Source organism: Carlito syrichta, unplaced genomic scaffold (assembly GCF_000164805.1).
Source record: "Carlito syrichta isolate Samal-C Ts95f unplaced genomic scaffold, Tarsius_syrichta-2.0.1 Scaffold142889, whole genome shotgun sequence".
NCBI lineage: Eukaryota > Metazoa > Chordata > Mammalia > Primates > Tarsiidae > Carlito > Carlito syrichta.
In genome coordinates this window covers 121,440-148,870 of record NW_007086985.1, presented here as the reverse complement: position 1 = coordinate 148,870, position 27,431 = coordinate 121,440, and the positions used below count along the sequence as shown (strand labels likewise).

General features: G+C 46.1%; 1 protein-coding gene across 1 annotated transcript in view; it reads right to left on the bottom strand.

Moving 5' to 3' along the window:
* Positions 1-27,431, bottom strand: part of DNHD1 (dynein heavy chain domain 1) — a 99,469-nt gene that overhangs the window by 23,626 nt on the left and 48,412 nt on the right. Inside the window, 14 exon segments of the mRNA XM_021708537.1 lie at positions 2,129-2,417; positions 2,664-2,856; positions 3,019-3,196; positions 3,397-6,259; positions 6,371-6,468; positions 6,795-6,920; positions 12,017-12,224; positions 12,802-12,896; positions 13,347-13,545; positions 13,643-13,770; positions 19,264-19,756; positions 20,232-20,389; positions 25,556-25,799; positions 25,890-26,155. Of these exon segments, the coding sequence (XP_021564212.1) occupies positions 2,129-2,417; positions 2,664-2,856; positions 3,019-3,196; positions 3,397-6,259; positions 6,371-6,468; positions 6,795-6,920; positions 12,017-12,224; positions 12,802-12,896; positions 13,347-13,545; positions 13,643-13,770; positions 19,264-19,756; positions 20,232-20,389; positions 25,556-25,799; positions 25,890-26,155 (5,538 nt within the window).

Below are 27,431 nucleotides of genomic sequence, written 5' to 3'. Positions count from 1 at the left end.
CACCACATCCAGCTAAACTTTTGATTTTTTTTGTAGAGATGAGGTCTCACTATGTTGCCTAAGCTAGTCTCAAACGCCTGGGCTCAAGCAATCCTCCCACCTCAGCCTGCCATAGTGTTGGGATTATAAGCATGAGCTACTGTGCCCAGCCTCTGTTTTTTTTTTTTGTATATCTATTAATTATTTTATACTGGATGTTTTGGTGACTGCCATTCAAGAACACCTTTTACAGCCTACCAGCTATAATATTCTTCATTTTACGATGTTGGTTGCAATGTTTTCAGCCTTCTTATTGAAACTCTTCTCTGTTAAAATCTCTTCACAGATCTGGCTGTACCTCCCTTTACCCCTTCTATTGCCCACTGATACCCTAATTACTTATGCAAATTCATTATAAAGGTTAAATAATATAGTTGGAAGGAACTACAGATTTTGAAGCCAAATAGACTTGAATTTTAATCTTGGTTCTGACACTTAATAGGTAGGATGTCCTGGGCAAGTTATAAAATTTCTGTCTCCATTTCTTCACCTTTAAAATAATCATTAAAAAATCTAGGTTTTTACGAACACTAAAAGTGATATAGATAAGCATGTAGCACCTACTTAATAAATCATTCTGCTATTTTCAAGTATTAAACACCTAGTTCAAGTTTTCTGTATCCCATAAGGAACTTCATTGTTTGACTGAACAACTCATTCAAAACTTTAGCCCACTAATTTCCTTGACCTCCAACAACCTCTGCATATACTTTGCTTCAGCCCAATCCCATGGCCATATTTAGAAGATGTCATCCTCTGGAGGTACATCCTTTTGGACACTTTAAACCTTTTTTTTTTTTTTTTTTTGGAGTTGGAGTTTCACTCTTTCACCCAGGCTGGAGTGCAGTGGCACTCTCACAGCCACCGCAGTGTCAACCTGCTGGGCTTAGGCAATTCTTCCACCTCAGCCTTCCAAGTAGCTGGAACTACAGGCATGTACCACCACACCCAGCTAATTTTTTGATTTATGGTAGAGATGAGGTCTCGCCAAATTGCCCAGGGTCTCAAACCCATGGGTTCAGGCAATCCTCTTACCTCGGCCTCCCATACTGGGATTATAGTTGTGAGCTACCGTGCCCAGCTGGAAACTTTAAACTTTAATATCCCAAACTTTGATCACAATTTCTCCCCTTTCCTTTATCTTTTCTTCTACAAACTCTAATTGAGCACTTACTGCCTGTTGGGCCTATCAAAATGAATGAGACAAATCCCTGTTCTCATAAAGCTCTGAGTATGAGTGTGGTTAAAGGAACAGACAAGTCAGTATACGATCATAAAATTATGGTGATTGCTGGTTATCATAGCGCAGGATTGGTATCTAACCTAGCCTAGAGCTCAGGCTTCCTGGAGGAACTAATACCTTAGATAATTTAGGAAGAATAAGTAGGATTTCGCCAGGTAAATAGAGGAGAGATATAGATAAGCATATAGCACCTAGTAGATACTTAATAAGGACAGCAACCCTAAAGGCTAGAGGAAGCCTGACTTGTTGAGTCTGGTTAAACACAGAGTGTAAGAGGCTATAGAAGAAAGTCTTACCATAAAAAGTTTTGAAAAAGCGTTTGTCAGAGTTCCAAGTAATGGTCAACTGAACCATGGAAATAAGCAGAAAGATTCAAGAGATATTGAGGAAGCAGAATTTAGAGACATGGTGAATGGATATTGGTGAAACAGGAAGAGATGTCAACAAGATTTCTGGCTTAAGTGTCTGGTTGGATGGTGAACCTAAGAGAACAAACAGAAGTAGATTTGGGCTGTGGGGAGACACTGAGCTCAGGGTCGGGTCTAAGGCACTAATGGGACAACAGGGTAGAGATGCAGAATTTTGGATAAACAGGTCTAGTGCCTAGACAAGAAGTCTGGGTTGGAGATAAAAGTTTAGCAGTTCAAAGCAGTAAGATGGTAGATGAGGCCACAAAGAGTGGGTGAGATTGTTCAGGGAACATACATAGAATGAAAAGATGTTACGAATAGAACACCAAAGTTTGATCTGTAGACATGGTATTTGAGAGTCAATGAATATTGCTAGGGATTTTATAGTTTCAAGAGATAACAGTAGCTCCTTCCTTCCCTCCTCCCAGCTCCTCACCAGAAGCGGCCAGGTGCAGATCCTCCAGCAGGAAAAGCAGGGAGCCTTTAGAATCCTGGTGATGCCTAGGCCACGGGCTGGTTTGTGTTTGGCCCTGGACCCCTCTGCTAAGCAGGAGACGGAGGTGGGTGGATCTGAAGGCAGGGTGGATGGAGCTGCAGATGTAAGCGTGAGTTGGCTCCACGAGCGCCTTCACAAAGGCCGACTTCCCTGTTGCTGCCTCTCCAGCCAGCAGCACTGGCTGGCCCCCTGACAGGAGCAGGTCCACCACATACAAGAGTCGGTCAGTCTGTAAGACAGAAAGAAGCAGGACTTATTGTGGCAGCTCTAGTGTAGGACAGTAATTTAGGTGAAGATATTGGTCTGGGGGACTTGTCGTAGGGCTGTACTTGAAGCATACTTCATGTATTCTTGTGCTTGTGAAAACATGTTAAATGAAGGGAGCAGGTGGGCTTCGGCTGAGCCTCAAACACTGACTACCCCTAGGATAGCTCTGTAGGTTCCAATCCCAGCTCCAGCTCCACTGTCCTCATACCTGGATAGAAGGGTGGAAGGTGCCCAGAGTGCCTTTGACGTGACTGCTTGTGTACTTGTCAGTGAAGGGGACTAGTGTTCCATCTTCAGAGCTTACATGTAGATCAAACACCAAGGCTGAGGGTGGTGGCTCAGGGTAGTTGGAGAGGCAACTAATAGAACTCCTCATGAAGTTATCAAAGAGGGGCCAGAGCCTGCTCAGATGGATACACAGGCAAAATTGTCAGACAGTTACAACACTTCCATTTGTGACAAACTCATATACTCTACCATACCCCAACAGTGATGTCGCGTGGATTCCATGGGCCAGTCCATCTCACCCAACTGCATCCCCCTTCCCCCATCTCTGTAGGTACCTGGAAGGAAGGTGGGCTCCAAAGCCCCAAATCAAGGCAAAAAGAAAACTGCTGACAGCCAGCAAGTGTTCCCTGTGCATTTTTGACAAATCGTTGCAGTCAGTCTGGAACCGGTTCAGGGAGCTGCTTTTTGAAGACTTGAAGCTTTGGGCCATAGGATCACTACAGCTGAGGTCCTCTGCCAAGGTCACCATGGCTAGAATTGGAGCCCCCGAAGAAAAAAATGAGTAAGAGAGAGTAAAGGTTGACCTTATTACTCCTCCTTACTTTCAGTCCCCCAGCCCAGCTCCACCAAAGAACCCATGCCCCAGACTTCACCTGTACCCCAGCTACCCTCAAGACTCCACCTCTCTTAAGCCAGCCATTCCATCTCCTCACCTGGGCCATGTGCCTTCTCCTCCTCTAGGCGCAGGTGGGAATCAAGCAGACCATGTAAGATGCGGGCCATGCTGGTGACTTCTGCCACACCAGGGCAAGCAGCCTGCTGCCCATGTACCTGCAGCAGAGAACTGGCACCCTGGCCGGTGAGGAATCGGAATGTTGCAGGCACCAGAACTTCAGCCAGGTGGTTGAGCTCACTGACTGTCTGGTGCTGCAGGCGGTACTCAGAGGGCAGGGATGCCATCAGGACATTAAGTATACATTGCCAAGTCTGCTCTCCACCACACCAGACTAGGGCACACTGGCCCACCACTGTGGGAGACATGCCTGTTGCATCTGCTACCTCCATCAAGAGAAAGGTCCCTGGGGGTCTCGCTATCTGCTGTCCACTGGGGAGACTAAGCTGGGGAAGCTCACTCAGGAGGCAAGTGATGGAGTCCAGCCAAGCAGCACTGGAGGCCCCATCACATATTATCCAGTGCTGGATCCCCATTGAGTCTACTGTCTGTCTCTTTGGACCCATGATGTTACATTGACCAGCTGTACGAAGTACCCTGGGGAAGACACCATGATGCCAGCAGGGACCCTCTAGCCATCCCAGGAACTCTTGAGGGCTGAGGACACTGGGGTACAGGTGAGTAATTTCCACATGCTGGTAGCCTTGGTTGTCCGTCATGGCTGCCAGTCGATTCTGGATCTTAAATAAGCTGTGCCAACAAGTAGTCTTGCCACTGCCTGCGGGGCCCAGGAGCAGAATGCCTGAGGCCCGGCTTAGGGCCTGGCTCAACTGTTCCAGGGACCTCAAAACATCAGAGCCAGGATGGAGGCCCAACTGCTGCAGCTCCTCCACCATGAGTGGCTTCACCAGCCTGCAGGCCATAGGCTCTGCCAGCACTTGACTGGCACTAGGGAAAATCCCAAAGAGCAACTCACGGAGGTTGTGCAGGCGGAGCCCACTGTGAATGCTGAACAGTGGGGAGCGCAGGAGGGCACGCAGTAGGGCAGCCTCCTCAACAGTGGCTAGGCTCTGAGGCTGCTGGGACTTGAATTCCTCCTTGGCCACATTTAGTGCCTGCACTGTGTCTTCCAGTATCTGCTTGAGCAGTGGCAAGCGGCATGGCAGGGGCCCAGACACCAGCTCACGCTCTAGGGAGAAGAATTTGGATAGGCGGGCAGCCAGGCGGGAGGCATCCCGCATCCCTGCACCCAGCAGGGTCAGCTCTGTCACTTGCTGCAGATCAGGCAATGCCAATGCCATGGGCCGCAGTAGCAGGTGCAGGTTGGCAGGCACAGCAGGGCTCAGGGCACGCAATGTCAGGAGACAGCCATAGCCAAGGCGCACAGACACTTGATGTTTCTCAAAGTAGCCACTGCCAAGGAGCTGGGGCTGGGTGGGGTCTATGGTGCTTGTGCTTCGGGAAACCTCCTGGTAAAGTGGGGCATAGAGGTGGTGCAGTTCAGCCAGGCGATGGCCTAGGGCAGAGAGCAAGCCAAGAGGCAGGTGCTGAACTGCCTCCAACAGCAGCCAGGCACCACCCTGCAGGGCACCATTGAGGTAGTTGCTCAGGCATCGGGCCTCTGTCTGAGGTGAGCAGGGCATCATCACCAGGTGGCGGCCCAGGGCCTGTGCCAAGTTATTCACTAAAGTTCTCTTGCCCATACCATCAGGACCCAGTAGGGTCCCACAGGCTACTTCCTCCAGGGCCAATAACAGTACCAGAGCTGGCCGCTCAGGCAGCAGGCTGGGTAAAGGCCCCAGTCTAGGACCTAGGTACTCATAATTGTAGAGGAAGGACCGGCCTAGCACATCTATCCAGCATGCAGCTGGTGGCAGAGAGGGCTCAGTAGATGCAACAGTTTTGAGGCTTTGCAGAGGGCTTTGGGGGATTGTGTGGGGTGAACCTAGGTGATACTTAAGTTGGCGGGCCCAGTGAAAGTCTGTCAGATCACTGACCCGGTGCTGCTCCAGGAGCTGTGCTATATCCCGGTGAGTCACTGCCATGACCAGTAGTGCACTGAGCAGGCTGGTCTGGCGGGCAGAGGGCAGGGGCTGCCCACCCTGGGAGCCCCTCTGGGCCCGCATAAAGTACACCAGGACCTCAAGCTTGCGCATATGCGTGGAGACCATGGCTAGGGTCCCCCACTCAAGCAGAGCCTCCTCCATCTCAGCCCGCCACACTACTTCCTCTGCCACCAGCACACACTGCCATGGGAAAGCCTGAATTAAATCCAACCAGTGCTGGACATAGAGTTGCTGGGGCAGCTGCTTGCAGGCCTCCCCTAGGGATGGGCCCCAGACAAGGCGGGTAGCCACACAGTCCTGCAGCATGCGCACCAGTGCCAAGCGCAGACACTTCTCCAGAGAGGCCAGCCACTTCGGGAGGTCTGGGTGCAGAGGAAGAGGCCCCTGAAGCTTCACCTCCTCCCCACCTGCCCCCAGCACTGCAAGTGCCTCCATCTGAGTCTGTGTGCTTGGGCTTGACACCTGGTCATCCAGGTTTTTCTCATCAGTTGGATGGGACTTGAAGCTCACAGCATGCACGTGGGGAAAGCAGCGTTGTACCCACAGCTGGGCCTCACATGACTCCGGTGTGGCAGCCAGCAGGGCTACTAGCTCATTGTCACTGAGGAAGAAGAGGCGGGGGAAATGAGCACAGACCCCATAGAGCACACTCTCCAGGGCCATGATGATTCCCTCCAGCTCCACCGATCCAGCTTGCAGCAGTTGTTGCAGTTGCTGGCCTTGGAAGTAAGGGCTCCTCTTGGCACTGGGCACTATAAGTGACAGAACCATGGGGTCAGCTACAGAGATGCGCATCAGAGTTCGATACTGATCATCCATGGCCTTGAAACGAGAGTTCTGTGGCAAGGGAGAACGCAACAGTGAGGGCAAATACGAAGCAGCAGCTCTCCCTCCCACCCTGAGCCCTGCTATTCAGGAGCCCTTCTTGTCCACTCTGCCTCACCCTACCAGGTCAGTACTAGGAAACTGGATCTTCATCTCATGCAGAACTTTATTCAGAAAAATCCACTTCTGCTGGAAAGTCACCCACACCTCCAGCAGGGCATCTGTATAAGCAATCAGAGAAACACGGGTGGGAGACACTAGGGTTCTACCTTCTGCAAGGGGCTTAGTCTGCTCCTGGCCTCTTGGATACATCACCAGTCCAACCAAAATACTCTGCTCAGCAGGACTCAGGGATCTTGCTTGAGGAGCATGAAACTTTCACTGTGAATAAAACCAGATCTCCTCTTCCCAATAAATAGCCCTGAAGGAGATCCAAACTCTGTCCTTCATATTGTCCCCCCACCCAAGCTCCACCTCTCACCCCCATCCCTCTGGGCCATCCTGCCTCGGGCCACACTCATTAGCCCAGCTAGAGGCCTGCACTCACCAAGGCTATGCATGATGGTCACCCACTCCAAAGCTATCTTGTTTAAGTCTCCTGACTTTTGGAGGGCCAGGATCTTGAACAACATCTGTAGACTTTCCTGGATGGAATCCTGCAGGCTGCTATAGTCTAAGGAAGAAAAGGCTAAGCTGGCAGACAGAAGGGTCAAGGGCAGGTTTGGGGCAGAGAAGAGAAGAGGGTGACCTTTCAGGGAGGTGATTAGAGACCCTGTTGTCCTTTCTGTCCTCGAAGATTGCATTGGTCAGTATGGTAGAACCAGTAGATTAGTGCAGTCTCAAAAGGGGAGAGAAGAAATTCTCTCTTCCCCCAGGCACTGTGGACAGACTCCAGGCCAGCTGATTTCCCTGGCTAGATTCTGTGAGTATCCACCTAGTTCCACAGAAATTCTTTGTAAGTACTAGAACCTCTAATCTGGAAAGAGGGCCCAATGGTGCCAGGTCCCTGCATAATACTTCTATAGTAAGAACGTCCATTCTGGCATGAAAAGGGCCCTTTTCTCTCATAGTCTTAGCACTCGGCTCCCTGGTGCTTACAGATTTATCCCATGATACCATGTGAGACTAGGGCTGGAAGTGAGGAAGGGACACTAACTCAAGTGAAAGTGGGAGAAAAATCAAGAAAGGAGGTTGAGTCAGACAAATGTAGGATTCTCCAAACACCTTGCTGGGGAGAAAATTTTTCAGTCTCCTGTTCTCAGAGTGAAAGAACTTCTCTATTCTCTAGAGAAGACAATACTGGAGTGATATTTTTAGCCCCTCTGTCTATCTTCTTTACTTGCTTCTCCCTCTGTGAGGAGGTAAAAAGAGCTATCTTTTGTGTTCTAAGGGATATTAGGTAGGCCACAATCTTCCTTGCAGCTACCTGAGTAAGTGTACTTCAACCTTCCTCTGCACGTCCACACAGACCTCCAATTCTCTATTGATTTGGAGAAGGTTGTGAAGAGGCCGTGTGAAGTCTCACTTGAGCTAGATCCAAGCTAGGTCTGCCAACATAGTATATCAAAAACAGTTTCTTGGGGATAATTGTTCTGGTATTATAATTTTATTTTCATATATTTCCTAGTTTTCATTTGGTTAAGAATCTAAAGGGGAGAGTTAATGATTACTAGGTATGCTCAAACCTGCAACAACTTGTTTTCCTGGGGTAAGAATTAAATACATATGAAGGGGACCCAAAAAACTGGAATTTATTTATAAAAAATTATGTATTTATTCTCATGTTTAAGCTTGAATCACCTTCAAAATACTCTCCATTTGATGCAATACACCTATCAAGACACTTTTTCCACTGCTCAAAACAGTTTTTAAATTCATCAATTTTGATGCCTTTTAGTGCTTCTGCCATGTTTTGTTATACTTCTTCTACCCTGGCAAAACATTTCCCTTTGAGGATTTTTTTCATCCATGGAAACAAACAAAAAGTCGCTGTGGGTGAGATTGGGTGAATAGGGAGGGTGGAGTATGGGGGGTCATGCTGTTTTTGGTCAAAAACTGCTGAATACTTTGTGCGGTGTAGGCAAGTGTGCTTGTAAATCATCCATCATGAATTGGGAAAACACGCTGAAAGAATCTTTTCCCCCCAAGAATCACTGAAGCCAAAAGCCTCTTACAATGCTAGCTGGTACACTGATGCTAATGGAGTCTTAGAACACTTACCCAGCGGGAGAAGCCTGTTCTACAGGGAGCCCACCCTCCAAAAAAATAATTCCAGGGTTTTTTTGGGTCCCCTCTCGTATGAAGTTCCATCATCTTGGGCCCATTTGAGTGAATAAAGTCATCAGCTTCATAGTATATGGCCACCACAAAGATGTGGTCCTTGGTTAACATGCCTGGAGTAAGGAAGCCTGGTAGAGAAAGGAGAGAGTCCATAGAGAGAAACCCCAATCATACAAGTTCTTAATACAAATTTCAGCTTAGAGAAAGAGGGGAAAACTGGAAGGAAACAAAGGCAGGGGAAGGGTTGTGAGCTCAATTAAAGAGTGGGAGAACCCAGGCTAGCATCTGAAGTTATGCTTAGAGACAGCCGAAGGCCCAGACTACCCAGAACTTTTACTCTGAACTATGAACTTTTATTTATTACTTTTAGTAGCAGAGAAATCTAAGAATGATGCAAAAAAAAAAGTGGTAGAGACAAGTAGGAGCAGATCTGTAAAGCATGGACTCAGAGTCAGGTATGGGCAAAAGGATCAGCATAATATGTGCTCAGGACAAAAGTGGGAATCTCCTTTGAATCTTGGTGCAACTATTATCTGCAGACATATAGCCTTTGTATCAGTCAACAATGAAATGTATGAATCCTTACTTAGGGAGACATGGACAAGGAGGCTGCGTACCATTTATCAATGTGTTGCAATTGCCTGGTAAAGGCATTCCTGACCAAATACTGGACATGGAGAGGTCATAAGGATAAAGGATTTGGGTGATAAGGAACATCCATGTTAAAACAGAAAGAACACACATTCTCCTGCATGAAAAAATGAACTAGTTCCCCAGCTGTACTCTCACATAGCTCAAGTCCACCCACGTTTCTCATTCCCCACTGCTACCATCCTAGTCTAGGTCACCACAGTATTTCTTTTCACTTGGGTTACACCAGTCATCCCTCAACTGATCTTCTGATTTCCATTCTTGGCCTCCCTTCAATCCATTCTCTATGTTGAAAACAGAGTAATGTTAAACTAAAAATCTTATTATGTCACTTCCCCACAAAAAACACTTCAGTGGCCCTCCACTGTTTTCATGTTGAGTAAATTCTTAATGTAGCCCACAAGACTTTGTGTGATCTGACCTCTCCAGCTCCATCTGCCCTATTCCCTCCTCCATTAACTTTTGAACTTTTGCCATAGTGAAATATAAGCTCTTTTAGTGAATGCTCTCCATTCTTACCATAAAATATACTGACTAATGCCTCTATCTCAGCTGAAACATATAGATCTCAAGTGATTCTTTAGAAGACCCAAGCCGGGCTCGGTGGCTCAGCCTGTAATCCCGTGCTTTGGGAGGCTGAGGTGAGTGGATTGCCTGAGCCCGCGGGTTCAAGACCCGCCTGGGCAACTTGGCGAGACTTCATCTCTACAATAAATAAAAAAATTAGCCGGACGTGGTAGCGCGCGCCTGTAGTTCCAGCTACTTGGAAGGCTGAGGTGGAAGGATCGCTGGAGCCCAGCAGGTCGAGTTTGTGGTGGCCGCGAGTGGCCACTGCACTCCAGTCTGGGTGACAGAGTGAGACTCCAACTCAAAAAAAAAAAAACAAAAAAGAAGACCCAAACAGCTTTGCTTCTACTAGTTGAACTGCATGCTCACTAAGAGTCAGTGTGTGTTTGCAAATCTACTTATATGAGTTATGTTATAATTTTAATTATGGAATTTAATATTGTGATAACCACTGAAATATGGGGAAAGAGTGGCTGTTTCTATGCAAACTATGGAAGTCTTCAGTAAAATCAAGCTGATTAAAATATGCTATTAGGTACAGGCAAGTCAATTATTAAAAACTGGGAAACTGGCTGGGCATAGTGGCTCACACCTGTAATCCTAGCACTTTGGGAGGCCAAGGTGGGAGGATTGCTTGAGTCCAGGAGTTTGAGATCAGCCTGCATAGTGAGACTCCACTCTAAATCAAAAAGTTAGCTGGATGTGGTGGTGTGCATCTGTAGTCCTAGCTACTCAGGAAGTTGATGCAGGATTGCCTGAGCCCAGGAGGTTGAGGCTGTGGAGTACAGTTCCACTGTACTCCAGCCTAGGCAACAGAGTAAAACTAAAAAAAACAAAACAAAAAACCTGGGAAATAATAATAAAAATTCAGAAACATTCTGGACTCAGTGTCTTCTATGTAGCACCCATGCTGTCTTCACCTCCTTGGGAGCCCTCCTCCACCTTCCTCTCTCTACTCAATACCTGGCTTCTGCAGTAAAGGTTCTTCCCTTTCTAGGAACATTAAAAGTGTCTTCATGTTGCTGCCTAGCTTTACAGAGTGAAAGCAGAAATGGCAGACAATGCATCAATGCAAGAAAGGCAGTAAGGAACTGTCCGTGGATCCCAAATCAAAGAAAAGATTTTGTTATTAGGTTACATGGTCAGTAAATTAATGTACAGGCATACATTCTGAGCTAAAATAAAAATCTTAGCCGGGCATGGGGGCTCATGCCTGTAATCCCAGTACTTTGGGAGGCTGAGGTGAGAGGATTGCCTGAGCCCATGGGTTTGAGACCAGCCTGGGTACCGTCTCTACAATAAATCAAAAAATTAACTGACTGTGGTGGCACATGCCTGTAGTTCCAGCTACTTGCAAGGCTGAAGTGTAAGAATCGCCTGAGCCCAGCAGATCGAGGCTGCGGTGACTGTGCGTGTGCTACTGCGAATGCAGCCTGGGTGACAGAGTGAGACTCTGACTGAAAAAAAAAAAATCTTAAACCATGTATGCATCATATTTTATGACTTCTCTATTTGAATAATTTTTTAGATTTACCAATTGGATTGCAGTTGTGATGGATAAGAAAATTTCTTCTCTACTGCCAATTCCCCAACTACGTCATCCTGGATGCTAGAGAAAGGATGCCTGGCATGCCCTTTCCACCTTGCAAAATTGGCAGAATTTTACTTCTTCAAAAGTCAGCATGAAGCCTCTGCCTAAGGGAAGACTTCTCTAAGCCACACTGGTCCTTTGAGCTGGCCCTCTCTCTGGGATTCAACTGCCATCTATAAGGTGCTTTATCGTGCACTTATCACTATACTATTGCCTGTCTCTCACTGGGAGTTTTCGAGGGACAGGAATGCCGTCTGTAAACCTCAGTCTCCTGTGTTTAGCACAGAGAAGGCAGGTGAATTTAGAGGGAAAGAATAAAGAAACGAATGGATGCATGAGATGCAAAATCAGACAGCAGGTGAAATTTAGAGGACAAAGCATTGAAAGGTAAAGAGAGGTGACCATGAGGAATTTCTGAGTACACCCAAAAAAGGAAGGACCTTTGCTGAAGGAGCTAGGCATTGGGTGGAGAGAAGGTAAGGAGGGGGCTCCCAAGGAAATTAAGACAGTAGCAGAGCCACATGGAAGACACTGTCTCAGAAGAGACTGATGTCTCAGACTGTCCAATAAAGGTGGGACTCTGGCTAAAGAAGTCAGATCTGGCAAGGCTTGGTAGATGCGGTGGATGAAAATGGCCCCTAGCAGGAGGCTTTCATTGAGCCACAAGGGCTGAGACTCACCTGAGAGGATGAAGGTGCCACTGTCCTTGCCCACTACATCCCACTGGGGGCTGTGGAGCATTTGCCTCTTGGAGCGCTCTGAGGCTGAGGTCTTCAAGGGAACATGCAGGATGAAGTTGAGCAGGCGCAGCTTGCGCAATTCCCAGTACCGCTGCAGTTGTCGGAGGGTCTCTTGGGCATGAACTCGTTCGTTTTCGTACTGCCAGACCTGGAACAGCTGGGTCTCAGGAACCAGAACTGGGTAATGGCTCAGAAGCTGGGGCTTGAGGATTGGGTCTGAGGCAGACCTCAAGGGCCGGGGGTCAAGGGAGTGAAGGTCTCAGAGATGAAGGGGTAATGGAACCATCGGGCTTCAAAGACAGGTCATCTGCAGTATCTAACAACTTTGACCCAGGACCACTGCCTGGAAACCCCCCTGCCTCCTTTGCAAGGCTCTGGCTGAACAGACAATACCTCAGTCAGCTTGTGCTCTTTTGGGGCAGGGTGAAAGTATTGAGGGACATCTACCACTCTGTGTGCCCGCAACTTTGAGGCTGCCATTTACTTTCCCCTGGCAGGGGACATACTCTCAGTCACAGAAAGTCTGGAACTACCTGTGAGATCTCCATCTGGAGACTTAAGGAAACTGTTCCTACCCTTTAGGCATGTCAGCAGTCTCAACACCCCATCCACTCACACACCAGCATCCACTTCCTCTTGTCTCAAGGGGTTACTGGGCCTTGACTTGACTTTATTGAGGGTCCTGATCTTGGACTACCTCCTTCCCTCCCTCCTGTGGGTCCCACCTGGTTGATGCGATCTGCAAATTCCAGCAGTGGACAAGTGAGCAGCTGGCCCAGTGTTAGGAGTTCTATATTGTGGAGACTGCCCAGCCCTAAGGCTGGAGGTAGAGAAGACAACAAGTCAGAGTAACATCCAGTGTGTGGTGGAGTCCAGCCCAGATCCCAGAGCCTAGTCCTGTCCTTAGCCCAGAGCCCAGATCCAGGACCCAGAGTCCTGCCTAGCCCAGCTCAGACCCCAGACAGCAGATCTCAGGGCACAACGTAGAGCCAAGAGCTTAGAATCCAAGGTCAGAGCACAACTCAGAGCTCAGAGCTAAGACTCCAGTCTGAGCCCAGCCCCCAGCAGGGAGGACCCCACATGATAGTGATAGAGGTTAGGCACTTTTGTCCCTATGGAGGAAACATGGCTGCAGTATTTGGAAAAGGGTAGGGAGCAACTTAGGGAGGAAAGGTGTATCCAGTAGGAGTAACCAGGAACTGAGTTGCTGCATCGCTCTAACCTCTTTACCTTTTCCCTTCCCCTCCCCTCGGACACTAAGCTAACACACCTCGCAGAAGGGACTGGCAGGTGGGGTTCTGCAGCTGGAGGCTGCCCAGCTTGGTGAGCAAGGGCAGGTAGGTCCGAAACTCCTCCAGCATGCGCATGCAGTGCTGCAGCACTGGGCTGTGCAGCCTCAGGGTTGCGCTTATCCGCGCTGCCTCTGTCAGCCAGACATCTATCTTCTCCTGGGCCATCGCCAGGCTGAACTGCAGAGAGAAGGGCTGTCAGTTTGAGACCCTGCCCCACCCCCACCACTGCAGTCCTCCACTCCCAGGCAAGATCTCCGAGGATGGGTGTCAGTACCTTGGCAAAAGCCATGCACTTCCACTCACTGATGTTTTCAGAGATGACTCGGTATAGGTGCCAGGTGTGCTGCTGCTGCACAATAGGACGGCTCCCACCGATTGGCGAGGACACGGGACTCTCATCCCCTGTGGGAGAGGGCTGGCTGAGACCTGGGCTCCTTGGGACAGGGGAAGGGGGAGGGGAGTTGACAGCCAAGAGTACAAAATGAACAAAGGAGGGTCCAGAAAATGATGGGCTGGAGGGACGCAGAGTTCCAAATTGCTCAGTTCAACAACAGAGGTGGGGTCAATCCAAGGAACAGTTACTCCAAGGAAAGACTATCTGGGAAGACGTGGTGACAGCGAAGGGGAAATGATCGTCTTCTATTAATCTCTATCTCACTCACTCCATTCCAGTCACACTGGGCTCTTTACTATGACTCAGATACTCCAGGCATGCTGCCGCCTGCTAAGGGCCTTTGACTGGCTGTTCCTTCTTTCTGGAACAACTTAAGAGAATCACATGGCTTGTACCCTCACCAACTTCAAGTCCTTGCCCAAACAGCACCTCCTTAATGAGGCCTATGTAGTCTGTCCTATTCAAAATTCCTATCCACTCTCCCTGGCATTTTCAATTCCTCTTACCCTATTCTATTTTTTTTTTCTGTGCCACTTATTACTTGCTAACATACTACACGATTTGGTTCTATTTTATGTTTATTATGTATTGTCTTTTTCCCCCAGCTAGAATATTGGGCCCATTAAGGAGTGAGTTTTGTCATTTGTTTGTTGATGTGCCTCAAGCCTGGTACACAGCAGGCTCTCAACAAAATGTATTGACTGAATGAATGAGTGAATGAACTGTCAGTCCAAGAGAAAGTTCAGTGAGATGAATATGAAAAAAGATCTGGTCCACATAGAGGACCATCAGAGGTAAATGATGAAGCTTCCTGTTGTATTTGTTTCTGGCAATTATTCCCTCTTTTCATCTTACAAGCTACTGCACCGTTCTTAATCAATTATTTATAATCAGTTGTGAGATATGTATCAAAAGTAATTTGTAATTAACAATAATAGGCTGGGCTCGGTGGCTCAGCCTGTAATCCCAGGAGGCCAAGGCGAGTGGATGGCCTGAGCCCATGGGTTCGAGACCAGCCCGAGCAACCTGGTAAGACCTCGTCTCTACAACAAAAAATTAAAAAAAAAAATAACCGCACACCTGTAGTCCCAGCTACTTGGAAGACTGAGGCAGAAGGATTGCCAGAATCCAGCAGGTCAATGCTGGGGAGGCAGTGCCACTGCACGCCAGCCTGGGCAACAGAGTGAGACCCCAACTCAAAATAATAATAATAACAGTACTGAGGTTTGCAGTATACTTAAAAGACATCAGACCATAACCAAGGTTATTGCTCTAAGATTGCCATTCTTGTTCACCTGAATTCCAGTATACTTTCTTAAGTGGGAGAGAAAGTGATAAAGTTACTCCCAAATGCTGGGAGTCATGCATTCTACACATGTGAACCTCATCAATTAGAGATCTCAGAATATTAGGGAGCTGAGAATCACTAGGCTATCAAAGCTCTGATATAACAAAAAATAAAATGACAGTAAATCTAAACTCTTCCAATCTTTCTTCGTATAAACTCAAAAGATCTAGCTAGAGACCCATATAATCTTTGACATCAGTTATTTCAGTGCCAAATATTAGACAAACAACTTCCTCTGTTAAAAAAAAAAAAAAGTAGGCATGATATCTCCAAACACATGAAAAGACAAAGACAAATTGGGGATTAAGAACATATGTCTTTTGATAGATGTTTTTTGTTATCTACTCAGTAATTTTCATTGCATTTTAAAACTTTTTATCTAATGTGTTCAAATTTTCTAAATTCTAAGAAAAAATAATAAAACAAATACCTGTATACCTTTTATCTAGATTCACCTTTTATTGATATTTTACCGTTTTGCTGTGCCATCTGTATTCACATGCTCTGTGTATGGGCATGTATATTATGCGTGAATTTTTTTCTGAACTATTTAAGGACAAGTTACATAAACCATGGCCCTTCACCCCCAAATTCTCAAGGGGTAAAGGGGGCCCTTTACCCCCTATTCTCAAGAATAGTGATATTCTCTTACATAACCACAGTATAATTATCCACCTCATACATCACACTGATACAATATTTTAATCTACTGCTCATATTTCAATTTTGTCAGTTGACTTAATAATGTCCTATATAGCCTTTTCCCCCTCAAGTACAAGCATTTCAGTCTAGGGTCTAGTACTCACTTATCGTGTCTTAGCTTCTTAAAATCTGGAACATTACCACAGCTTTTCTTTGTCTTTTGTAACACAGACATTTAAAAAGTATACAGTCCCTTTTTGTACTTTTTGTTTGTTTCTAGAAAGCTCCTCATGATGTGTTTTTTTACAAAAATGGCATTTGGGCTCAGCTGGAGTACTGCAGAGGTGATGTCGTGTCCTATGTCCTTCATTGGTGATGTTAATTTCAAGCATCTAGTCAAATTGTTCAATTTCTCCACTAACCAATTGCTGTTTCTTTTTCTTCTTTTGCAAATAGTAATATTTTCTGGGAGAAACTCTCTAAGACAGTGCAAATATTTGACTCATCATCAAATCTGCCCCCGTTTTGGCATCCAATGATGATCCTTACCTGATCTGGTATTTACCATGATGGTTGCAAAATGATAATTTTCCTACTTCAGTCCTTCCTCACATGTACTGGTCACTTCTTGACATTCTACTATAAGCACGAGTCCTCATTTCACCTTTACTGATTTATCTATTTATTATTACTATGGATAATAAACTCCTTTTTTCAATAGCTTAGAATGTATTACTGTGCTTATACTGGTACTCAAACTGTCCCAGATTTAGCAAGTTGGTATCCCTTCTGTATCCTTCTGACATGCTTCCATCACTTAAAAAAATTTTTTAACACTTCCTTAATTTCCAGCATAAAAAGGCACTTTAGGTTCATTTTGTACTTAGCCTGTCACAGCCCTGGAATCACCCATTTCTCTGAGGAGCTCTGGTTCTTTTGGTGAGGAACACTATTAGAAACTAAGATCTGAGCACAACATGGCTTTCTGCTACTGGGTATCTTTGTTTCTTGTCCTCTTCAGCAGAGAGAGCTAGGAAATATACAAGCGGTGACAATTAAGTTCGTGAACTCATCCTAGAAAAGGTGCTATTACATACCTCATTGCTGAATATCACTATGGTCACCTTCAAAGTACTCCCCTTGGGAAGCTATGCACCACTGCCGGAATCTACTCCACCTGTCAAAGCAATTTTGGTCATTCTGAAATGACCACAGAGCTGTCGGCATGTTACATTTGATGTCCTGAATGTCATCAAGATGTCTTCATTTTAACATTTCCTTTATCTTCAGGTAAAGAAAAAAGTCATTGGGGGCCAGATCAGGTGAGTAGGGAAGTGTTCCAATACAGTTATTTGGATAGTGCTATCAATGTAAGCACACTTAATTCGCAAACTTAATTGTCAAACCTCAACAAATAATGACGGCAGCTCTTCAAAGGTGACCATAGTGATATTCAGCAATGAGGTATGTAGCACTTTTCTAAGATGGATCACAAGCCTAACTGTTGGACCTCTATTGCATGTGTATATACACATAAGCATACACTTACAGGCATGTACATGTGCACATAACCATGCATACATATACAATATATGTGCTTTAAAATGCAATAGGCCAGGTGCAGTGGCTCACACCTGTAATACCAGCACTTTGGGAGGGCAAGGTGGGAGAATTGCTTCCACCCAGGAGTTTGAGACCAGTCTAGACAACAAAGCAAAATCTCATCTCTATAAAAAAATTTTAAAAATTAGCTGGGTATGATGGTATGCACCTGTAGTCTCAGCTACTAGGGAGGTTGAGGTGGAAGGATCACCTGAGCCCAGGAGGTCGATACTGCAGTGAGCCATAATTGTGCCACTGCACTCCAGCCTGGGTGACAGAATGAGACCTCAACTCAAATAAATAAATAAATAAATAAATAAATAAATAAAATGGGAAAAAGAGAGTAGATGCCATAGAAAATGGAAGTTTATAACACAAGCTTACAATTTTTTCCTAAAACTCAGAGGAAAAGAATAAAGGAATGAGTGATGATGAAGATAAAATATATGAATGAGAGCGCCAGTAAATCCAACACATTCAAGAATTCTAAAAGACCAGAACCAATGTAAGAGCCATTATCAAACAACTGGTAAACAGATTACTGACAAAAAAATTAGATTGATATCATATCTGTCCACAGTGCTGAATGTCAGAAGACAATGATGCAATATTTAAGTCAGAAGAAAAAAATGTGTGACTTCAGAATTTACTCTTTAGCCAATCTGTGATAAAAGGACATTATACAGTCATTCTCAGCATAAAAAGAGCTCAAAGATTTTAACACTTCTTATTCCTTTCTGAGAAAAACGTACTCAAAGAAATACTCTAGTTATCTGAGGAAGGAGTGAAAATAAAGATGCAATTTTTAAAAAATGGTAGTAAGTAAATAAAACCAGTGAATCTTATTTCAAAATACTCATTAACATGGTTATGAAACAAAGCAAATGCCAAAAGTAATGAGTAAAACAGAAGATAAATGGAAAATAAGGGGTAGTTATTAATCATTTGGATCCAAGACCCTGTATTATTTTAACAAAAACCAGGAGTTTGGTGAGGAGATAGGGATGGACGTAGGAAGTAAAAGCAATGCTTCAGGCTTTCCTGGGCTTAGCACCACAAGACATGAGTCCCCCACTCTGCTTTTTCACAAACATCTCCAACCCCTAGCAGGAAAGGTCGGGGTATATGGTCCATGCCAGTTAGGGTATAGGCTGAGGGCCTCCCAATACTCTGCCAAAGAAAAAGTTCCTTGTTTGGAGATGGTTCCAGAGTGTCCTCCACCTTACATCTGGTCAAATTACATCTGGAAGGGGGGATGCCCACAGATAGAGATGGTAGGAGTTGGTAGTTGGCCAAGGTGCAACTCAGAAACAGTATGCCTTTCTGGGGGATATAACTGACTGCATCTGAGCAAATAAACTTGAGGCCATAAAGTTCTTTATGTGCAGAAGGGAGCCAGCCTAGGTGTACCACTGTATACAAGGACTAAGACTAATAGTTCTGTCCTGGTCTCCTCCTGTGTGCCAACGAGGACCTTAGTGGCGTCCTCTCTCTACCACATTGGCTACTGGAGCATCAATACTTTTTCTTATTCAAAGCCCTATATAGAGCTGTGTTGAACAGAGCTACACAAAGGCTGTGTTCTACAAGGAGGGTGCCCTTACATTTATCCTGTGCAGGCTTTTAGCCCCTGACCTCATCATATTTTAATGGGCCATTCACTTATTTGCCTTCCCTACCAGACTGTGAGGCCCTTGTATCCTCACTGTAAGCTAACACCTGACACAGTAAATACATATATAAGAATTTTTTCCTGTAATTTTTGTTTGTAAAAAAAGACCAATGAAGGCATGTAATTCCTGAGGTTTTCTTAAGGTAAAACAAGACACAAAACCCTGCGTCCCAACCCTTATCTCAGTTGAAGCATCTATCACAGACTGATGGGAGAGGGGCCAGGGATCCTCAGTACCAGTAAAGATAGTATAGGCATGCTGCAGTTCACTAAGGTGGCTGACTGTGTCCTGGAACTGATGTTCCAGAGAGATGAGTTGGCACTCAATGCTTCTCTGCTCTTGTGCAGGGTCCATGAAGGGACCAGACAGGGCCTTCTCAAGCAGGCCTTCCAGCTCTGCCAATGCTGTTGCCATCAGCTGCTGCAGCTTGGGCACGATGGCATGTTGCTTGCTGAGCAAGAACTCTGAGGCCTGGCTTTTCTCAAACTGAAATGCTTCCCACACATCCAGAAGCTGTGGGACAAGCAGAGGGCAGTGAAGTAGATATGGTTATGGGGAAGGGGGACCGGGAGGGATGGGTGACTCCCCGAATCGCCTTCTCACCGAGATGTCCAGTGCCTCATTCTCTGCACTAAAGATGCCAAAGTGGTTGCGGATGAGTTCATGGAGTGACCGTATGTATTCTATTCGCTCCTCCAGCTTGACGTACTGTTCATTGGCCTCGTTCAACTGCAAGGGCTACAGCATGAGACCGGCACCCCCAACCCTGCACATGCTTTGGGTCAATCCCCAAGGATAACTACTACCTTCTGGAGTGAAGGCTCCAGACCCAACTGCAGACTTTACCAACTGGGAATAAGAGTGATCTGGGATCAGATCCCCTTTTGACCCAGGTCTCTCTAGAGGCAGTCCAATCCTCGCCCAATGCACCATTACCCTGATGACAGCGCCACATATCTCTATCGGACTGACTGTCACAGAGAGCAGAACTGCATCTCTGAAAGGACTCTACCTTTCTCATTGCAGTCAAGTTTCCCCCTGACATGAGGAAGCTGAGGGCCACATGAACTGATCCCTTAGGTGAGCACAGTTTAAGAGTATAAAGTCCTATTGGGAGCCTGACAGAGATCTGAAGAGAGTGTGCTGAGCTTTTGAGAACGATGGGCCCTGGATGAGCTGGGAAGGATGGATGGGGAGAACTCACCTTCTGGGAGCACTGTGCAATGGTGTGAATGTCTGAGCTGATGATTTGGAAGACATTCATGAAATCTGTGAGCTCTGTCATAAGTTGTTGACTGCGGCTCCAGCACTCATTCTGCACCTGTGCAAGAATGTCCTTCCTTATGTTGTTCAGCTTGGATTCTGGAGACAGGAGAGTCGGGTGTTAGGGGATGCATGAAAAAAGAAGGGATGCTGGGGGGAATGCTGTAATACAGAGTGAGAGTGGGCTATAGGGGAGGCCAGACCATGAATTAATTCCCTCTCTCACTAAAAACACTTGCTGAATGCCTGCTCAGTGTCCAGCCAGCTGCTCTGCCCTGGGGCTTGTACTCTGGTAAACAAGAGCAAACGGATGAGATAGAAAGTTCCTCATCCTCAGAAGCTCACAATATAAATGGATGATCACAAGCCAGTGTGATAACTACACTAGAAGTCCCCAGGAACCTTCAGCCTGGCAAAGGGAAAGGAGAGGGAGCCTGAGAACAAAACTTCCTCAGAGAAAGGGAATTGGAGTTGGGTGTGTTGAGTAGGTAATGCTGCAAGTAGATGAAATAGCATTTGCAAGGGCATGGAAATAACATGTTTGTGAATACCAGAAAGCCCTAGGAGAAATAAAAATGCTCTGCTTTGGGAATCCTATTGCCTCAGCTCTAGTAGAAGAGGGACTGAGAAAAGGGTGTGATGGGCCTTTTGTTTTTAAGGATTAAAGAAACTCTCAGGTAGAATGGGGTTAAAAGACAATCCTGGTATCTCCCTGGAAGCTTGCTGATATGAATAGCTTCATTATCTCAGTAGGAATAACACCCATATGATACCTTACCAAATCTAAGACACTAATAATTGTTAAGAAACAACATTATTTTGTTGTTGTTGTTTTGAGTTGGAGTATCACTCTTGTTGCCCAGGCTGGAGTGCAATGGCACACTCATGGTCACCATAGCCTCGACCTGCTGGGCATAGGTGATCCTTCCGCCTCAGCCTTCCAAGTAGCTGGAACTACAGACACATGCCACCACGCCCAGCTAGTTTTTGTGATTTATTGTAGACATGAGGTCTCACCAAGTTGCCCAGGCTGGTCTCGAACCCCTGGGCTCAGGCAATCCACTCGCCTCGGCCTCCCAAAGTGCTGGGATTGAAAGCTGAGCCACTAAGTCCGGCCAGCACTATTATTTTATATGCCACTAACAAAGAATAATAATGTCATCTCAGCCAGGCTCGGTGGCTCAGCCTGTAATCCCACGCTTTGGGAGGCAGAGGTGAGTGAATTGCCTGAGCCCGCGGGGTTCGAGACCTGCCTGGGCAAGTTGGCAAGACCTCATCTCTACAACAAATCAAAAAAACTAGCTGGGCGTGGTAGTGCGCGCCTGTAGTTCCAGCTACTTGGAAGGCTGAGTTGGAAGGATCGCCGGAGCCCAGCAGGTCGAGGCTGCGGTGGCCGGGAGTGGCCACTGCACTCCAGTCTGAGCGACAGAGTGAGACTCCAACTCAAAAAATAATAATAATAATCTAATCTCAACTTTTACATGCCATCAATCATAAGACACTTTTTAAATTCACAGATGTTAAAATATGCCCAGAATTGTAAAATACAATATAGAAATATAGTATACTACCAAATACGGTATAGAGTGCTTACTACACACCAGACACCATTTTAGTACTTTAACTGTGTGAACCCATTCTAGCTTCACAAATTCCCTTTAAGGTAAATATTATTATTCTCTTTATTTTACAAATAAGCAAACTAAAGTTCAGAGAGGTTAAGTAACTTGATCAATATCACACAGTGGCAGAGCAAGGATTCAAACTCAGGCAGCCTAGTTCCACTCTATTATATGTTATAAATATAAATGTAAACATATATAAAATATATGTTTATATAAGTATTTAAATATGTGTGCGTGTGTGTGTGTGTGTGTGTGTGTGTGTGTGTGTGTGTGATGTGAAAAGCCAGCCAGCCTATCCCCTATTATCATTTCTGCAACTGGAAAGTAAATTAGTTTGAGGGGCAGATAATTGAAAGGTACTAGGCATGGCACTTTCAGATCCATGGAGGAAGTAACCAAGAGGACTGGGTACTAAGAGCTGAGACTGAGAAAACTTTTTGAGAGGGGACCTATCGAGGGACACTTCTGTTAAACAGAACACAAGAGTGTGAGCTCATCATTTTTCAAACTATACCTCTGGTCCATGAGAATAGCTAAGATAGTGGTGCTGCTTTTTTGATGTTATTTTGCTTTTTGTGCATTTTTTTTTTTTTTTATGGTGTTGCTTTTGGACCAATAGCAACAGGCAGGTGAAGGCCGACAGGAGCACAACAGCGACACCGTATGGTTTGAAGGAACAATGGACTGATAAAATACCCAGGCTCCTTGGGATTGGAAACTGGGGATGAATAAAAAACAGATTTGAGAGATATTTACGAGACAGAAGAATGAAAGGGACCTGGTGACAGTTTGGATGTAGTCGAGTTAAGGAGTGGGAAGAGTAAAAGATAAGCCCAAGTTTCTGGTGAGACCAGCTCACCAGAGTGAATAATTATGCCATTCATTGTTCAAGGGGGCCCAGGAAGATGAAGAAGAGTTGGAGGATAAGAAAATAAAATTAGATTAGCAAGAAGGATGAAAGTAGACAGAAAGGGAGAAGATTAAATGAAAACAGACAATTTATAACTATTTCATGCCATATTGAATGCTAGGAGTATTGCAAATAACATCTCATTTAATCCTCCTTACTATAACCCTATGAGTGACTATATTGTCATGCCCAGGCTACAAATAAAGAAACTGAAACACAGAGATCTGAAGGTACAGAGCAAGTGGGAAACAGGGCCAGGATTCTACACCCAGTGCTTATTTCTGTCCACCTGCTCTTCTTGCTAGTTGACCCTGGACTAAGAATCAAGAAGCTAACAAGCTAGAGAGAAAACAGAAAATTTTGGAGCCTGCCCAAAATAGGACCAGAGAAAAATGAGACTGATCACAGGCCTCCTTGTTCCTGTCTTGCTAGCCTGAACCCTCTGCACAAGAGCAGGAATATTAGTGGCCCATAAGATACCTAATGAGGTAAGAGCTTTCACCTGTTGAGAAGCAAAGACAGGGAAGGGTAGGCATTCAAGTAATCCTTTCCAGGTCGTGGTTCCAAGGCTTCTCACATTCATAAAGAAAGCAGACCTGACCCAGCATGAGTAGCTCACGCCTCTAATCCCAGCACTTTGGGAGGTCAAGGTGAGAGGATTGCCTGAGCCCAGGGGTTCGAGACCAGTCTGGGCAACTTGGCGAGACCCATGTCTACAATAAATCAAAAACATTAGCTGGGCATGGTGTCTCGTGCCTGTGGTTCCAGCTACTTGGAAGGCTGAGGTGGAAGGATTGCCTGAGCCCCGCTGGTCGAGGCTACGGTGGCCGTGAGTGTGCCACTGCACTCCAGTCTGGGCGACAGAGCGAGACTCTGACAAAAAAAAAGAAAGAAAAAAGAAAGAAAACAGGCCTGGAAACCATGGATCTGGTATATCCAGTCTCTGCAAAAAGTGGATACTATTGGTTATTGCCATCCTCGGGGGCTTGGTGGGGAAACAGAACACCCTCTCTGTTTCCTAGAACAAATCACTGATTTCCCAATCTACCCGACTGTGAGCCTCTCCAAGACCAGCTGCCAGGTTGAGGCACTTAGCTAGTACACGAGACATTCTTCCCATGGGAAGGGAGCAAGATACAAGAAGGGAGAGAGAGACAAGGTCATAAACCAGATTTCTCAGGGACCCAAGGATACTAACAACTGGGTCTTGATCTAGTGAGAGTAGGGAGTGGCAAAAGGAAGGAAGCTTTAACAGGGCTGAGAACAAAACAGATAGTAGAGTGCTCTTGAATCTCATTTTCCATGTGGAACTTTGGGAAGAGACCACTTTTTAGGGTGAGGGCGCCCTGTGCTAACATGAAATAGCCACAGCAGAGTAGAAATCATAGTGTGATGTGTTGTGGCAAAAAGAAGGCCAGATATGATGCTTACGAGACTCCCACAGCTCCCAAATGGCACGGGATATGAGAGATAGAGGATACTTGATAGTCAGTGGGCCAGGATGAGGTTCCTCTGTTGAGGGGTGAGGGACCCTGAAGCAAAAGCTATGGGGGTGGCTGCCTAGGACAGAGACTGGATGAAAGATTCACTAACACCTCAAGGATGGGCTATGCCAGTAACAGCCGAGGTGGGGCTGAGTCAGCAAAGGTAGACTCTGCAGTCCTACTAGGCCAAGAGAACACACCCTGGCTACAGCAGCCCAGGACACAGCAGCACCAGAGACAGTAATGTCAGGAGGGCAGAGACCAGGCAAGGATATATTATAACTCAGAAGCCAGCAAAGAAGAGCATGCAGACCAGTGGCCCTCCCCAATGCCAGGTGGCATCTTGGGAAAGAGAAGGGAGCAGAGGACACTTGAGAATAAAAACAACACAGAATAACTTTTGAATTGGCCAATAGACCAAACTAAACCAACCGACTGCTTCAAATGAAAAGAGCTTTCCTTGATTGGGAAGGTTATATTTTTCTTTAACCACCAACGGAAGTTAGGACCACAGATAAAGACAACATCAGTTAACGTTTTACATATGCAAGCTGTAGAGTAAATTTGATTCTGCTACATGCAGAGAGGGGCAACCCAGATTCCCAAGAAGCTCTGTAAAGAAACTGGGTTTAGGCCGCATGCTGTGGCTCACGCTTGTAATTCTAGCACTTTAGGAGGCTGAGGTGAGAGAATTGCTTGAGCCCAGGAGTTCGAGACCAGCCTAGGTAACATAGTAAGACCTTGTCCTACAAAAAAATAAGAAAATTAGCCAGGTGTGCACCTGGAGTCCCAGCTACTTGAGGGGCTGAGGCAGAAGGATCACCTGAGCCTAGGAAGGTGAGGCCACAGTGGGTCATGATTGTGCGGTTGCATTCCAGCCTGGTGACAGAGTAAGACCCCAACTCCAAAAAAAAGAAAAGAAAAGAAAAAGAAACTGAGCTCACTAACTCCAAGAGCATGCCAAGATTTTACTCAGCCACATTTGGTTTAAACTACCTTTACATAAGAAGAGAAAGTATCAGGTGACAGGAACACGATTCCTAGAATACAGTGTACGATGAGGAGAGCCGAAACAGAGAAGCTGCCCTCTGCAGTGATCACAGCTTTTATAGCGAAGAACCTGGGACCTAGGGCCAGGAGGAGGCCTGACCCAAAGGTCCCTGGAGGACACTGCAGGCCCAAGGCAGGCCATGTGGATAAACATAAGGAAGGAGGAAGGAAGAGAGGGAAGATAAGCTGTACTCACCCATCTCTGCCTGTACATCATGGCAGCTCAGCAGCAGCAACTTGCCTTTTGTGAGCAACTTGGTAGGCATATTGGAGACTTGGGTCTGCCAAACATTTAGGCGGCTCACTAACAGCATATAGTTCTTGATGGGACAACCTCTCATGTCCTCCAGCTTCTGAGGCCCCCAGGATTGCAGGAATTCATGAATGCCTATTGTCCAGTGATGCTCCTTGCAGAATTCCTGTACCTCCAAGAGCACACCCTAAGGGAAGACAGGGGGCTTAGAGCAGAGGCAGGTGGCTATGATGGGAATTGGTGGACAGTACCCTGCCCTGTAAACCTCCATTCTTACCTCTAGAAGAACCTGTAGTATCATCATTGCCTGCTGGATGCGAGGGTTGTTGTCCAGGTCTTCCTGAAGCTGCCTATAATTGGGGGGCAAGTACTGACCCCACAGGCGGTGCCCACGGACCTCCAGGATACCAGCAATAGGGTGAGACTTCCAGGGCCACACTAAGCCTACATTTGGGCCACAGAAGATGCGCACAGCTTCGCTGGGCTGTCCCTGGAACTTGGGCATCGGGAATTCTGTGTTCAAGTCCTCCTCTTCATCTTTTTCTAGTGAAGTACATGCCAGTATTATCCATGAGTTCTCTCCAGAGCCCACACATAATCCCTCTCTCCACCCCAAGTGTATATTCACACACACACACACACACACACATACACACACACTCTGCTCATAAGTGAATTTACACATCTATGTCACAAACACACCAGAGCCATGGAGGGAATTTATTAGTTAGGGTTCATTTGCAAAGAATATAGTCTAGCTAGCACATGCAGAAATGGAATTATTACAGAATATTACATGGGTTGCAGGAAAATTAAGGGAGCTGAAAAACAAAACACTAGACTGAGTATCTAAGTCTCTGTGCTGTCTGGCAAATTGGAATGTTATCAACACACTATCAGCTACAAAACACACTGCCTGTGCTATGATCTGTGGAATGAACAGCATATGCCCTGCCTCTTTCCCCCATTTAACTCAATTCTGAATTGAAATCTCCTAGATCTAACTGATAGATCCTAAATTGCATATGACACCTAGCTGCAACAGGGTCTGGAAAGTGTAGTTGGCGCCACTCGAGCATCTGCAGAAGAGAAGAGGTGGTAGGAAGGATACTGTGGATGCCAGTCCTCAGTGAAAGGTACCTATAGAAACCTTGAAGAAACTTAGCTTATTCTTAGTTTTTTTGCCTCAGTGTAATGATTAGCAAGCATTCAGACATTCTACTGCAGGACAAACAGCAGCCTATCCTATCCCCCCCCAGGCAAATCTCCTTCAGATGCAAGACCAGGACAGCCCAATCCTTCATGGTTTAGCATAATAATCTCTAGTAAACGTTTTAGTTCCTTGTCAAAGCTGAAGATCAAAGAGGGCTGACCAAAGCCATAAGAGTTTGCAAATGTCTGAGTTTGTGAATTGCAAATGTCTAACAAGTCTCTTGCAGGAATCACACGCCCCCCCCCAACCTAATCAACCCTGTGAACTATGTGACACAGATAAGCCCCACCATGGCAGCAATCATGTGACTAACTCACCCATCTGCCTGCTGTCCATCACCTGACATCATCAGTACCTGCGCTTGCCTGCCCCTCTGTGATGACCCTTTGTGATGACGTGAAAGTAGACCACCACCCAATCCCTCTAATGATCTTCTCCCATCAAGGGGAATGGCAGGCGAGACCTCATCTCTACAATAAATAAATTAAAAAAATCAGCCGGGCGTGGTAGCGCATGCCTATAATTCTGGCTACTTGGAAGGCTGAGGCGGAAGGATCACCGGAGCCCAGCAGGTCGAGGCTGCAGTGGCCGGAAGTGGCCGTTGCA